The sequence below is a fragment of the Giraffa tippelskirchi genome, chromosome 12, assembly GCF_054371585.1.
Source record: "Giraffa tippelskirchi isolate mGirTip1 chromosome 12, T2T-mGirTip1v1.2.pri, whole genome shotgun sequence".
Taxonomy (NCBI): Eukaryota; Metazoa; Chordata; class Mammalia; order Artiodactyla; family Giraffidae; genus Giraffa; species Giraffa tippelskirchi.
Window position 1 is genome coordinate 13,328,850 of NC_137286.1, and position 12,028 is coordinate 13,340,877.

Sequence of the window (12,028 nt, forward strand, 5' to 3'; positions counted from 1 at the left end):
TCAGTGATCCTGGTTTTGTGACTATATATATAAATGATACATACATACATACATATATATACACACACACACACATACATACATATATATGAATTCAAATAGAAAGGTCAATTTTACCAAAACTGCTTTTCTGAAGCTAGTGGTAAGTCCAGTTCATGTTGACTAATTTCACCTGTTTTTCATTCATTTAAGACAATACAGGCAATGCAATTTGCTAACTACAACAGTATTCCTCTACATAGTGTATTGTGATTGATAATGGAAGAAGAAGGGTTCTGGTACTAATGTTCATTTGTTCTTTGATAAGGAACTAGTTTTTGCTAGCTACCTAATAGATGCTTTGTTGTGTAGTTTTGATTCCTGGTTTCCTTGGATAGTCCTAAGTGCTATTGATCCTTTTATTTAGCTCCACATGGTTCTCGTTTGTTTTGTTTCACAGGGATCTGTCACTTGTTTTTCTTGGTCTTCAGGCCAGTAAAATGCCAGTGTTACTCATTAAGTATGAATAATTTCAAGTTAAGTTTTGTTTCCCTACAGTATGCTCTGTAAAATGCTGACTGCCAGTGCTGTAGTCTTTCTGTTCTCTTGTTGCTGAGCATTTATATCCAAAGTGCTGCTGTGAAGAAAGAAGAGTTTTATGAATTTTTTGACAAGGAGTAATTAAAGCAGGTTCTTACCCACCTTGTACGTGGTCATAAGCCTTACCATTGACTGGTTATATTCTGTGTAATACTGTGGAGCATTCTTAATTCTCTATACTTCGCAGCAGTGCAGAGATTGTTTTTTAATCATTAGATTTTTATTTGGGATATATTGTATCCGAGGTAGATCTTGATATTGGATGCCATTTGAGGTATGGCGTATGTATTGTAGAAGTAAAGGTGGGAATAACTAGTATCACAAAATGTTTCTTGAGCACTTACAGCAGTGAATATGAAGTTTATAAACTAATGAGAGATAACTCATAGGCATGACTGTAGGGCATGAACAGGCAGTCAAGAAGGCTCTACCCATCTTCCTGCTAACTGTGATTGGGCTTTGGGTAAATTTCTTAATCGTGTCTCAATTATAAAATAAAGAGGTAAGAATAAGACAACATATGTTATTTCCAAGTTCTATACTCTTAACTTTTACATGCTCAGATTAGTATCCTATAAGAGCATCATTTGACTCATTTTCAGAATAATTTGATTATGTGTTAAATTATTGTGTATGTGGAAATCTTTCAATGTTTCTTTAAAAGTTCTGAATTTAGCTTTTTAAGTAATTGAATTATTTCTGTTTTTAAAATGTTAAGGAAGTTTTATCTTCATTTGAGAGGTTATAGAACCTTAACTTCTAAGGTTAAGGTTATGAAACCCCATGAAAACGATGAGTGTATAAACCATGTTTGTTTTTGTAAATAAAGTTCTATCTAAACACAGCCATACCCATTCATTGACATTGTCTATGGCCACTTCCTACCATAACAGCGGAATTGAGTAGCTGTGGTAGAGAATGCAAAGCCTAAAATATTTATAATGTGGCCCTTAAATAGACTTAGGAAATAGAGCCTTGCTGAAATACAAAGGATATCCTTATAAATCCCCAATTTATCCTTTAATAGTTTTTTTACTTTTCTTTTAAAAAACGGCATTGCCAATACCATCTCCTCTTTTCTAGTTATTACAATTTATATCTTCTATAATAGCATCTTAAAAGTATATTCTTACAATTAGCATAATTAAATTTATCCTTTGATTTCACAGGAAGATGAAAAATTTCTGACAGATTTGTTTGCACAACTAACAGATGAAGCAACAGATGAGGAAAAAAGACAAGAGTTGGTAAGAAATTTGATATTATGAAGGGCATGAAGCTAAAACAACATACCTTTTATAATTACTTACCCTTTTTCTAAATTTCAGGTTAACTTTTTAAAAGAATTTTGTGCATTCTCCCAAACGCTACAACCTCAAAACAGAGATGCTTTTTTCAAGACTTTGTCAAACATGGGTATATTACCAGCTTTAGAAGTCATCCTTGTAAGTTTATTTCTCCTTATACTTAATTACCATTATATTTTTAATCCATGAAATATTGTATTTTTTATGTAACATGCAACTATTTGATTATAGCCAACATTTAATATCAGTTATGTATTACATAAAGTTAAAAAGCTATAAAGTCCTAGTATTAGATAGCCTATAACACAGTACTGAAAGGACACTCACAGGAATTTTCCATATTTTTAATAATTTGTTAATTTTGCAGCCTATTCGTTGAAATGTTACAGTAGAAATATAAACAGGAATAGAAAGTATAACTATCCATAGAACAAGAACTTTATATATGGCAGAATTTCCTTTACCTCCCTTTTTTTTATTATTATTATTTGTTAGATTTTGGATTTATATAGCTGCAAGTTCCCAGTTCCATGTTTTTATTATTACAGGAGAAATAAGTGTTTTTTATCTGCAGGGCATGGATGATACACAGGTGCGAAGTGCTGCTACTGATATATTCTCATACTTGGTTGAATATAATCCATCCATGGTACGAGAGTTTGTCATGCAGGAGGCACAACAGAATGATGATGTAAGTAAGAAGTTAACAGAGCAAAAAATAACCAACAAGGTAAATATTATTTCTGCTAACAGTAAGTATTTATACATGGGGAGCTATAACTACATTTATTATTCATTTCTTAAAGATTTAAATAATTAATGTTTGAGAAAAGTATAGCCATAATATCATGACTTAGTCTTCTCCTAAATTGGCTCCTGTCTCAGTCTGTAAGTTGTCTTACAGCAGTTATTTGATAATGCTCAACTTAAATTTCTTTAAAAGTTTTTGAGATGAAGTTTCTTAATTCTCAAATTAACCTGCTGTGTTGTGTTGTTTAAATCATTTAGTCAATAAATCATTCTTCTCTTTGTGGAATTATGAATAATTTTTCCTAGGAAAACATTGGCTTTGTTAGGGAGAGAGTGTCAAAATCAACAAGAATGATGAGGCATGCACACACACTCTACCTCCATCCCCTGTAACACCCGTCAATTTCAGAGTCAGTCAGAGTGTATCCTGATGTGAAAGGTGCTTCCAGAGTCTGTGGTACATGGCATATCTGGAAGCACCAAGTGTGTGTGCTCTGTTTTCAGATAATTAAACCAATGATCCTGAGTTTTTACTTCCTCCTTCCCCCATACGATCTTGAAAGTACTTTGTTACTTAAGAATAATATCCTGCCCTGAATTTCTTCTTAAGGGATGAGGTAACAAAGACACCTCTTAGAAAAAATATATATGCAGAATTCCAGCCTATCGTATTTTTACAAAATAGAAAATACTTTTTACTTTTTAAAAAGATCTTAAATGTGTTGTGATGTCAAAATGAAGTGGAATGCCTAGAAACTTGTATATTTAATAATTTTAAAAGAAAATTATAATGTCAGGGTAGGTGCAGGAAGTGCCAGATTGAACTGTTGGATATTATATTTTGCTTTTATAAAATAGTCCTATCTTGAAAACCTAAATAAACATATAGTTTTTTTTTTTTTTAAGGACTATTGTTGTTAGCCCTGTAAGCCGCTAGTTGAACACACATCGATGTACTTTATTCATGTGCTGTAGTCTTCTTGATTCCCAGTCTTGATCATCATTTCCATATACTGTCTGCATTTTCTCCTTGTCTGTCCTACTACTGCATATATAGGCATGAACGGAGATTTTCTCACTGAATCCTTCAGTTTTTATTTACTCCTTGAGCCACAAAAAACAATCATAGTAGAGCATCAGGAAAACTAACAATCAATTTTCTGTGTCATTTGGAATATCTATATTTGTTATCCTGTGTGCTCTAAATAACAATCTTATTTCCTCCAATTTGAGACATTTAGGTATCAGCTATTTTTTCCTTAAATTTATTTTAAATGGAAACTTTACATCATTTCCATAAATGGAGAACAGATCCAGTTACTATTTGCCATAAATAGAAGGAATCTATAGCAGTGAAAGAACAATATTATAAATTCTAGCTAAAGATTCTTTTAATCAAGGGGATTTAAAGATAATAGAAAAAGGAACTTTCTTTTCGTTTTGGGACTGTTTGTGTAATGTGCCTATTCCGTACTTAGGGAAACTGCTCACTATCCTATTAAGTCAGTCAAGTATTTGGTTTTCAGTTAACAAAATATAGGCATATAATATATAATACAGTAGCATGTGTCATAGTATGTGCTCTTTCCATTCTCTCCTATAATAAGTGATCCTTATTACGTGCATTTTTCTCAACAGGATATTTTGCTCATCAACCTCATTATAGAACATATGATTTGTGATACAGACCCTGAACTTGGAGGAGCAGTCCAGCTTATGGGCCTGCTTCGAACATTAGTTGATCCAGAAAACATGTTGGCTACTGCCAATGTAAGCCACGGGCATTTTTGTCTTTTTCATGCTAGTATAATTTTTATTGCTGGTAGAAACCAGTGCAGTTAAAGTTGATGAAAGTGTTTTTGATTCCTTAGAAAACAGAAAAGACTGAATTTCTGGGTTTCTTCTACAAGCACTGTATGCATGTCCTTACTGCTCCCTTACTGGCAAATACAACTGAAGACAAACCTAGCAAAGGTAAGATAATATAGTTTGGTAGTTAAGTTCTGTGTTCTTGAATTCTGAAACTCAAAAAGTTGGTGTTAATGTGTATTAGTCGCTCAGTCGTTTCCAACTCTTTGCAACCCCATGGACTGTATGTAGCCTGCCAGGTTCCTCTGTTCATGGAGTTCTCCAGGCAAGAATACTCGAGTTGGGTAGCCATTCCCTTCTCCAGGGGATCTTCCCAACTTAGGGAACAAACCCGGGTCTCCTGCATTGCAGGCAGATTGTTTACTATCTGAGCCACCAGCAGGTCTACTAATATATTTTCAAAAGAGGTAATGTCAAGATAAATTTCTTTTTTTAAAGTGTTATAATCAGAGGTAATAAAACTATGAAAGAAGATACCAGAGATAATTTGTTGCTATCAGTTTTAAAACAGTTTTTTCGCTAGAGCAATATTTGTGTTTAGTTTGTATTTACATATGTGAAACAAGTGGAAGTAATTATTAGAGGATGGATTTTAAGTTGTTTGTACTTCAGATGTGTAGATAGAGCAAAGCTTGTGCTCAGTATTAAACTTTTTTCGGCATTGAGGATTATTCCAAGTTAAGATTATTTATTTCTGCATTTTATTCCTTTAGCTTGTGTGTGTGTGTGTCTGTGTGTGAGATTTAGAAAATAACATTAGTTTTAGGGTCTATATTGAGAAATTCCTTATTGAAGCTTTGACAATAAATAATTTTGTCATATAAGTTAAATATGCTATATTGATAATTCATAATACCACTTAGAAAATAAATGTTAAATTTACCCTTTTATATGACTCTGGAAGTAAGTCTTAGGAACACAATATATAGTAGGTAAATCTTGAGGCTTCCTTCCAAACCTACATATTTAGTTCATCAAACATTTATTGAGAACCCTCTGTGGGAAAAGCACTATGCTAATCTTTAGGGGTTAAATGAAGGAAATCTAAAAAAATGTGTAAAATACTTTTGGAGGCTTGCTGCCTGGTGAGGAAGATAAACCAGTGATTAGATTATAATGCAGTGTGGACTCAGTAATACAGAATAACAGGAGGCACACATCGAAACACATGAATCAAAGGAGCAGAAAGAGTAGTTCATTAAAGCTGGATGATGTCTGGTAGGACCTCCTGTGATATCTGCATCCGCTGAGGGACATGGTAAGACATGGTAGAGCATTCTCACACTTTGGAATAAAGCATATCTAATAGATTTGTATCCCAGTTGCCTTACTGATAACATTTCACACCTGGGTCTTATGACACTAATTCTTCAGAGTTGTTTAAATTAGATGTGAAAAAATGAAAAGCACAGTTCTTGGCACATGGTAGGCATTCAGTAAATGTTAGTTTCCTTTTCCTTAATTTGAACATATTTGGGTTAATAGAAAGGATTTTATTTGATTGGAATTTGGGGAAAAAATGAATATAAGCCATTAAGTATAATTGTGTTTTGTTCAGATGATTTTCAGACTGCCCAGTTGTTGGCATTGGTATTGGAATTGTTAACATTTTGTGTGGAGCACCATACCTACCACATAAAGAACTACATTATTAACAAGGACATCCTCCGGAGAGTGCTGGTTCTTATGGCCTCGAAGCATGCTTTCTTGGCATTGTGTAAGTGTTGCTTCTGCTGGATTACTTATTGTCTCTGTATTATTGTATTATCTTTCAGTCTTGTTGCCTGAGAAGAAAAGATCACTGATTCCAGGAAACCTAGGTTCTAATACTAAACAACACTGATAATGTACTTTTGCCACACTTTGAGTGGTGATTTTCCTGATTCCTCTTTCTCAGTATACAGTAAAGGTGTTAGAGTATAGCTACAAAATATATTAAAGTATTATATTATTAAAATGACACCTTAAATCATTTTATTACCTTACTTATTTTTTACTTAGTAGATATGGCATGACAGTCACAAATTAGACACTCTTGTGAGACTAGAGTCTCACACTGTCATGAAGAATATGTTCATAATTTGGGAAACATAGCTAATAGTACTGAGTTTCCAAAATGTGTTTTCTTCTAAGTTACAGACTGCCTAGCACAAATGTCTACAGATGGTCCATTCATTAATTCCACAAATGTTTCCCCCTTGCTTTACTGAGACATAGTTGACATATTACATTGTGTTACCTCAGATATTTTAGAGCAGGGGTAACAAACCTCAGCTGTGGCCAAATCCAGTCCGTGGTCTGTTTTTGTACAACTTGCAAGCTGAAAAATAGTTTTATGTTTTTAAAGCATTGTTTAAATAATAGAAAAGCTACAGAGACCATATGTGTCCACAAAGCCTAGAATATGTATTCTGTAGACCTTTATGAGAAAGGTTTGTCAACTCTTAGAGCAACAGCAGTGTTTTAACAAGGCTGTTCTAGTTATACGTTTTTCAAAAATTGACTTTCACTGTATTCGTAATATCTTCATTTACTGAAGTGAAACATGTTTCTGAATTATAAATAGATTGATATAGAATATTCTTGATCATGTAGCAGTCAGCCTTCTTTGGTAAGTTGGCACACCAATTTTAGGGTACACTAGAGGCAGTGGCACCCCACTCCAGTACTCTTGCCTGGAAAATCCTGTGGACGGAGGAGCCTGGTAGGCCGCAGTCCATGGGGTTGCTGGGAGTCAGACACAACTGAGCGACTTCACTTTCACTTTTCACTTTCATGCATTGGAGAAGGAAATGGCAACCCACTCCGGTGTTCTTGCCTGGAGAATCCCAGGGACAGGGGAGCCTGTTGGACTGCCGTCTATGGGGTCACACAGAGTTGGACACGACTGAAGCGACTTAGCAGCAGCAGCAGAGGCTCAATAAGAGATGTTTGTTGGTAACTCTTTTGGCCTTTTGGTTTTTATGGGTAAGTTTAGTTTTGTTGGTATATAAAGGCATTTTAATCATCCACTAGTTAGAGGCCTGAACATAAACATCTGTTTTTGCTACCTTTTTTTACTTTTGTTTTAAATTATTACTATTATTATTATTATTTTCATTTTAAATTATTTTGCTTGGGAATTCCCTGGTGATTCAATGGTTAGGACTTCACACTTTCACTGCCAAGGGCATGGGTTCAATACCTGGTTAGGGAGTTAAAATCCCAGAAGCCATGTGGTATGGCGAAACAACAACAAAAAAAGGTTTTGCTTAATTTTTAAAATATCCTTAAATTTAAAAACATTGTTACAAGGATATTTCTGATGTTACCATGTCAACATTTTATCTTTAAAACAGTATTAAAAATAGAAAGTTTAATGAATTTTTCTTTGAAGGAAACCTATCAGGGTGACAGTTGTTACAGCTGAATTATCTAGTGTACATTCTGCAGTATGTACTGAGAACACATGTGGTCAGATCTTTTTCAGCCAAAAGGAATACAGTACATATAAAGAAGGGCTTTTAAACTCATACTCATTTTCCTTATAAACCTATCACAGGAAAAATGAGAGTCCCAAAGCAAGTTGAGAGGGAGTTAATAACAAATGCCTCTTTGAATTGTTCTTTCACGTCTAGAAGGTCTTATTTGAGTGTGGGAAAGGGAGTTTGAGCAGATGGGAGAGAATGGAAAAACTGAATAAATGAATAAATTAATCAGTTTCGTTTCAGTAAATTTAACACCTATTACCACATTTTATTGATTCTAAGATATGTACTGATACTCGTATCAAGTTGAGTCTTAAAATTAATGACATGTTATGATTGGTATTTTTTTTGTTTTGTTTTCTTAGTAGTAGAAAAGGTTTTTTGTAATCAGTGGCATCTTAGATTTGATGGAGTATGGTACATACCTGGTATTAGGAAAAAGATGATTAAGACCTAGACTCAGCTGTCAAGTGGCTTAGAGTTCATTAGGAGGAGATAAAACCAAAACAACAACAGCATTATATCAGGGTGTTTTTGGATGTATAGTGAAAATGAGTATTCTACCTGAATGAGGCAGACAAGGGAAATCTTGCAAAAAATGAGTGAAATAAGTTGTGTCTTGATCATGAGAGAGGGTGACAATCTTGGTTGAATACATAATTCAGATGAACAAATGTTAAGCGTGATGTGTCAGTGGTTTGATATAGGTGGAATACGGGAGTCTAGTGGAAGAGTGGCAGAAAAGGAAAGGCCTTTTCTTTAGTCCTTCATCTTGTTATTTTGCTTAAGAGTTCTGCAAAGAAAATGTCTCAGTTTGATGAGAACTATAAAGAGAACCATGACTATTTAATGAGTCTGTATTATAGGAAACTAAGCATGCTCACAAAAATCTAAGTTTTGTTTTATTATTGTTAATATTTTCCAAAGTAAGTTAGGCTATCATTGATTAAACCTGACTCTTTCTCAAATAATTCTCAGTGTGGCTCTTTCCAGGATTGAGAATGAGTAGCTTCTGAAAGAAGATGCCAGTCACTAGGAAAGCATTCTTTAGAACTGTCTATATAGTAGGAATTTTTATCAAGAATTTCTTAAAGAATTAGCATAAACTTGAGATTTAAGGTGTTTTCAGTCTTAGAAAAGTACATTGAAATATTAAGTATGGTTTGTTTGTTTTTTAAGGGAGGTTTTATAAGTAAATTTAGATGCCCGTTTGTAAAGACAAAAGATTGCTTAAATTTTGAGACTTTGCATTTTTTATATCTGGTTCTTAATTTTTTTCTTATATTTAAAGACAACATAAGTCTGTGGGTGAGAACAGCAATTCTTATCTAGTCCTTATACGTTAGATACGTTTGTGTGAATATACACACATATACACACTAGTTTTATCAGTCTTAGCCTTCTCCAGATTCTTGGATTTTACACTGTAGCTTTTTAGGTCATACCTTTATGTTGTCTGATTGTTTTTATTTAAAATATGAAAATCTATATGAAGAATGAAGTAAAGAAAAATTTCGTGGTAGATGATTTAGTCAACTATCATTAGTTACATGTAAGGCAAAAAGTTTCAAACTTATATAAGATCTCATGTTGTATAAGGTAATATTTATTATTTCAGAGATGATTAACACTAAGCATTAAGCGATCCCTGGCATGCTAATGAAGGTTAGAGATGTGAGTGGAAGCAGAGTGCAACTTTTACATTGAAAATCCTACAGTTGTGCTAATTTGACTTATCCCAAAAGCTTTCTCTACTCTCCTTTGAGCAGCTTGACTTCATAGAACTCACTGGTAAATTTTTAAAAGTAAGTTTTTATTCAAGAGCAAGAATACTGTTTGGATATTTTTCATGCAGGTTTCTTTTTGGGGAGAGGTATGGGTGGAAATAACACAATTCTTAATATAAATACATAAGGGCAAATGAGGAGCAAAACAAAAAAGCCCATTAGAATCACATTCTACCCACCTTAGCAGTTTCTGAACAAAACTGCTGTTGAGGAGATGGCAGTGGCGCCATCTGCATCCTCTGTCTTAGTGGATTCTAGGATGGGAGTTCTTTTCACTTGCCCAGGAAATGCATGCAGACCACAGGGTTTAGCTAGTGTGTGTTATGGTAGGACACAAGTCTCCAAAAAGCCTGCAAAGTTGGAGTACCAATTTTTAAAATAATAGCACTTGCCTTAATTACTAAAAGCTTAAAATTTGGCCTATTAGCATGAGTTCTGATTTTTATTCTGACAAATGGAACTGCCTAAGTTCCTCTGTCAAGGAACATTTAAAAAATAAATAAATAAAGACTCTCAAAACTCATTGTTAGGCTTTGACTTATTATCACAAAGAAAGATGACGCTTATTGTTTAAAATGTTTTATTTCACCATGCTTTTGTATTTGAAAATATTCAGTAGTTTAAAAATACTTTTAAACTATTTTGAACTCCCTGCCCAGTGTGTCTCTTTAGTAAGAGACACTCTTAAATAAGCTGGATTGTTAAGGCAGTTTATACTCAACTGTACCTAATTGGGCATTCACTTGTGGACCTCTTTTCTGCCAACTAAAGAAAAATTGAGCTGCTTTACTCCTCTGCCTTCCTACCCAGAAACCGTGTCAGCATGGTTGCCTGGCTACCTGCTCATGAAGGACTTGATTAATAACAAATTGGCAATTTAACGAGCCACTTCCATGATCTCCAAAGAAACCAAAATACAAACACAATATTTAATCTTGCCAACCGAAGACGATGTGACTGCATGAAGTGAGTATGCTTTTTTGAACTGTTTACAATAACTGGGGCATTAACTTACTGATAATTACATTTAGGTGAAGAGGGCTTTGTTGAAGTCTAGCTGTCTGAGTATATTTGGATCTTGATGAATGGTGACTTAAGTAACTCCCCATACTTCAAGATGTAAATATACCTTTTAATCTGTAAGTTAAAGCCTAATTAATTGTAAAAAGGAAAACTAGGGAAAAAAAGCATACTCGCTGCAGCAAGCATAGAGGACCACATTTTAAAAGCATCCTCTAAATTGATTCCTAATCTATGGGAAGGCAAATTTGGGGTCCTACAGATTTCTATGGGTTTATGGCATTTCTGCAAACACATCCAAATACAAACCAATGTAAACCCATTAACCCTGATAGAAAATAAAAAGAGTGTCCAAAAATAAGATCAAATTATAGAGTGGATTGCCCTAATATTTCTTCTGTTGTTCTGAAGGTATATACAAAAGGTTACATTTGGAATTTTCTCATCCGCAGTAGTATGATAGGTTAATTCATTTATTAGCCCAATCTTATTTCTTACTTCAGATACAAAATACATCTTGGTAATTAGTAACTTCATTCCAGAATTTTTCTGGCTAAGACTTGCGTTCTATGATGACATACACTGCTTTTAGAATAAATTTTTCTGATAACCCTTTGGTAATCTTTTAGGTTCATACTTCTGGAAGCAGTAACTTATTACTGCATGAAGAACTATGTTTATTAAATAGTTTTTTTTTTTTTTGTAATTCTGAAATACAAAAATATGGTATGTGATTTGAACAACAATACCTCTGTGTTTCAGGTGCTCTTCGTTTTAAGAGAAAGATCATTGGATTAAAAGATGAGTTTTACAACCGCTACATAATGAAAAGTTTTTTATTTGAACCAGTAGTCAAAGCATTTCTCAACAACGGATCCCGCTACAATCTGATGAACTCTGCTATAATAGAAATGTTTGAATTTATTAGAGTGGTAGGTTCTATGCTTTTTAGTTAGAATTTTGATTTTGTTTGAGAAAATCTAATAAGCATTATTGGTATTTTGGCTTTTTTGAGATTATATTTGGAGGGAATTTTTGAAAGGAAACCAATGGTACCAAAAGCTTATGAGAGATTCAATTTCAACTAAGAAAAAAAAAAAAATCTCAGCAGCTATGAATCCTTTATAGAATAGTTTGAAAACTGATATAATACTGTCATGTTGGTCATTTTAAGAAAGTGAAATTATAGTTGACATAGTATTTGCATGTGTTTTTATTTTGTTTTTAACTTTGAGGTTTTCTGGCTTTT

General features: G+C 33.7%; 1 protein-coding gene across 11 annotated transcripts in view; it reads left to right on the forward strand.

The window, feature by feature from the left end:
• PPP4R3A (protein phosphatase 4 regulatory subunit 3A) overlaps nucleotides 1-12,028 on the forward strand; it is a 35,618-nt gene that overhangs the window by 19,530 nt on the left and 4,060 nt on the right. For 5 of the 11 annotated variants that reach the window (XM_081548265.1, XM_081548266.1, XM_081548276.1 and 2 more), the window contains 7 exons: nucleotides 1,749-1,826; nucleotides 1,908-2,024; nucleotides 2,461-2,616; nucleotides 4,275-4,406; nucleotides 4,508-4,610; nucleotides 6,064-6,222; nucleotides 11,542-11,711. In XM_081548265.1, the coding sequence (XP_081404391.1) occupies nucleotides 1,749-1,826; nucleotides 1,908-2,024; nucleotides 2,461-2,616; nucleotides 4,275-4,406; nucleotides 4,508-4,610; nucleotides 6,064-6,222; nucleotides 11,542-11,711 (915 nt within the window). The remainder of the gene's footprint in view (nucleotides 1-1,748; nucleotides 1,827-1,907; nucleotides 2,025-2,460; nucleotides 2,617-4,274; nucleotides 4,407-4,507; nucleotides 4,611-6,063; nucleotides 6,223-11,541; nucleotides 11,712-12,028) is intronic. The other 6 variants (XM_081548275.1, XM_081548267.1, XM_081548268.1 and 3 more) reach the window with 3 other exon arrangements.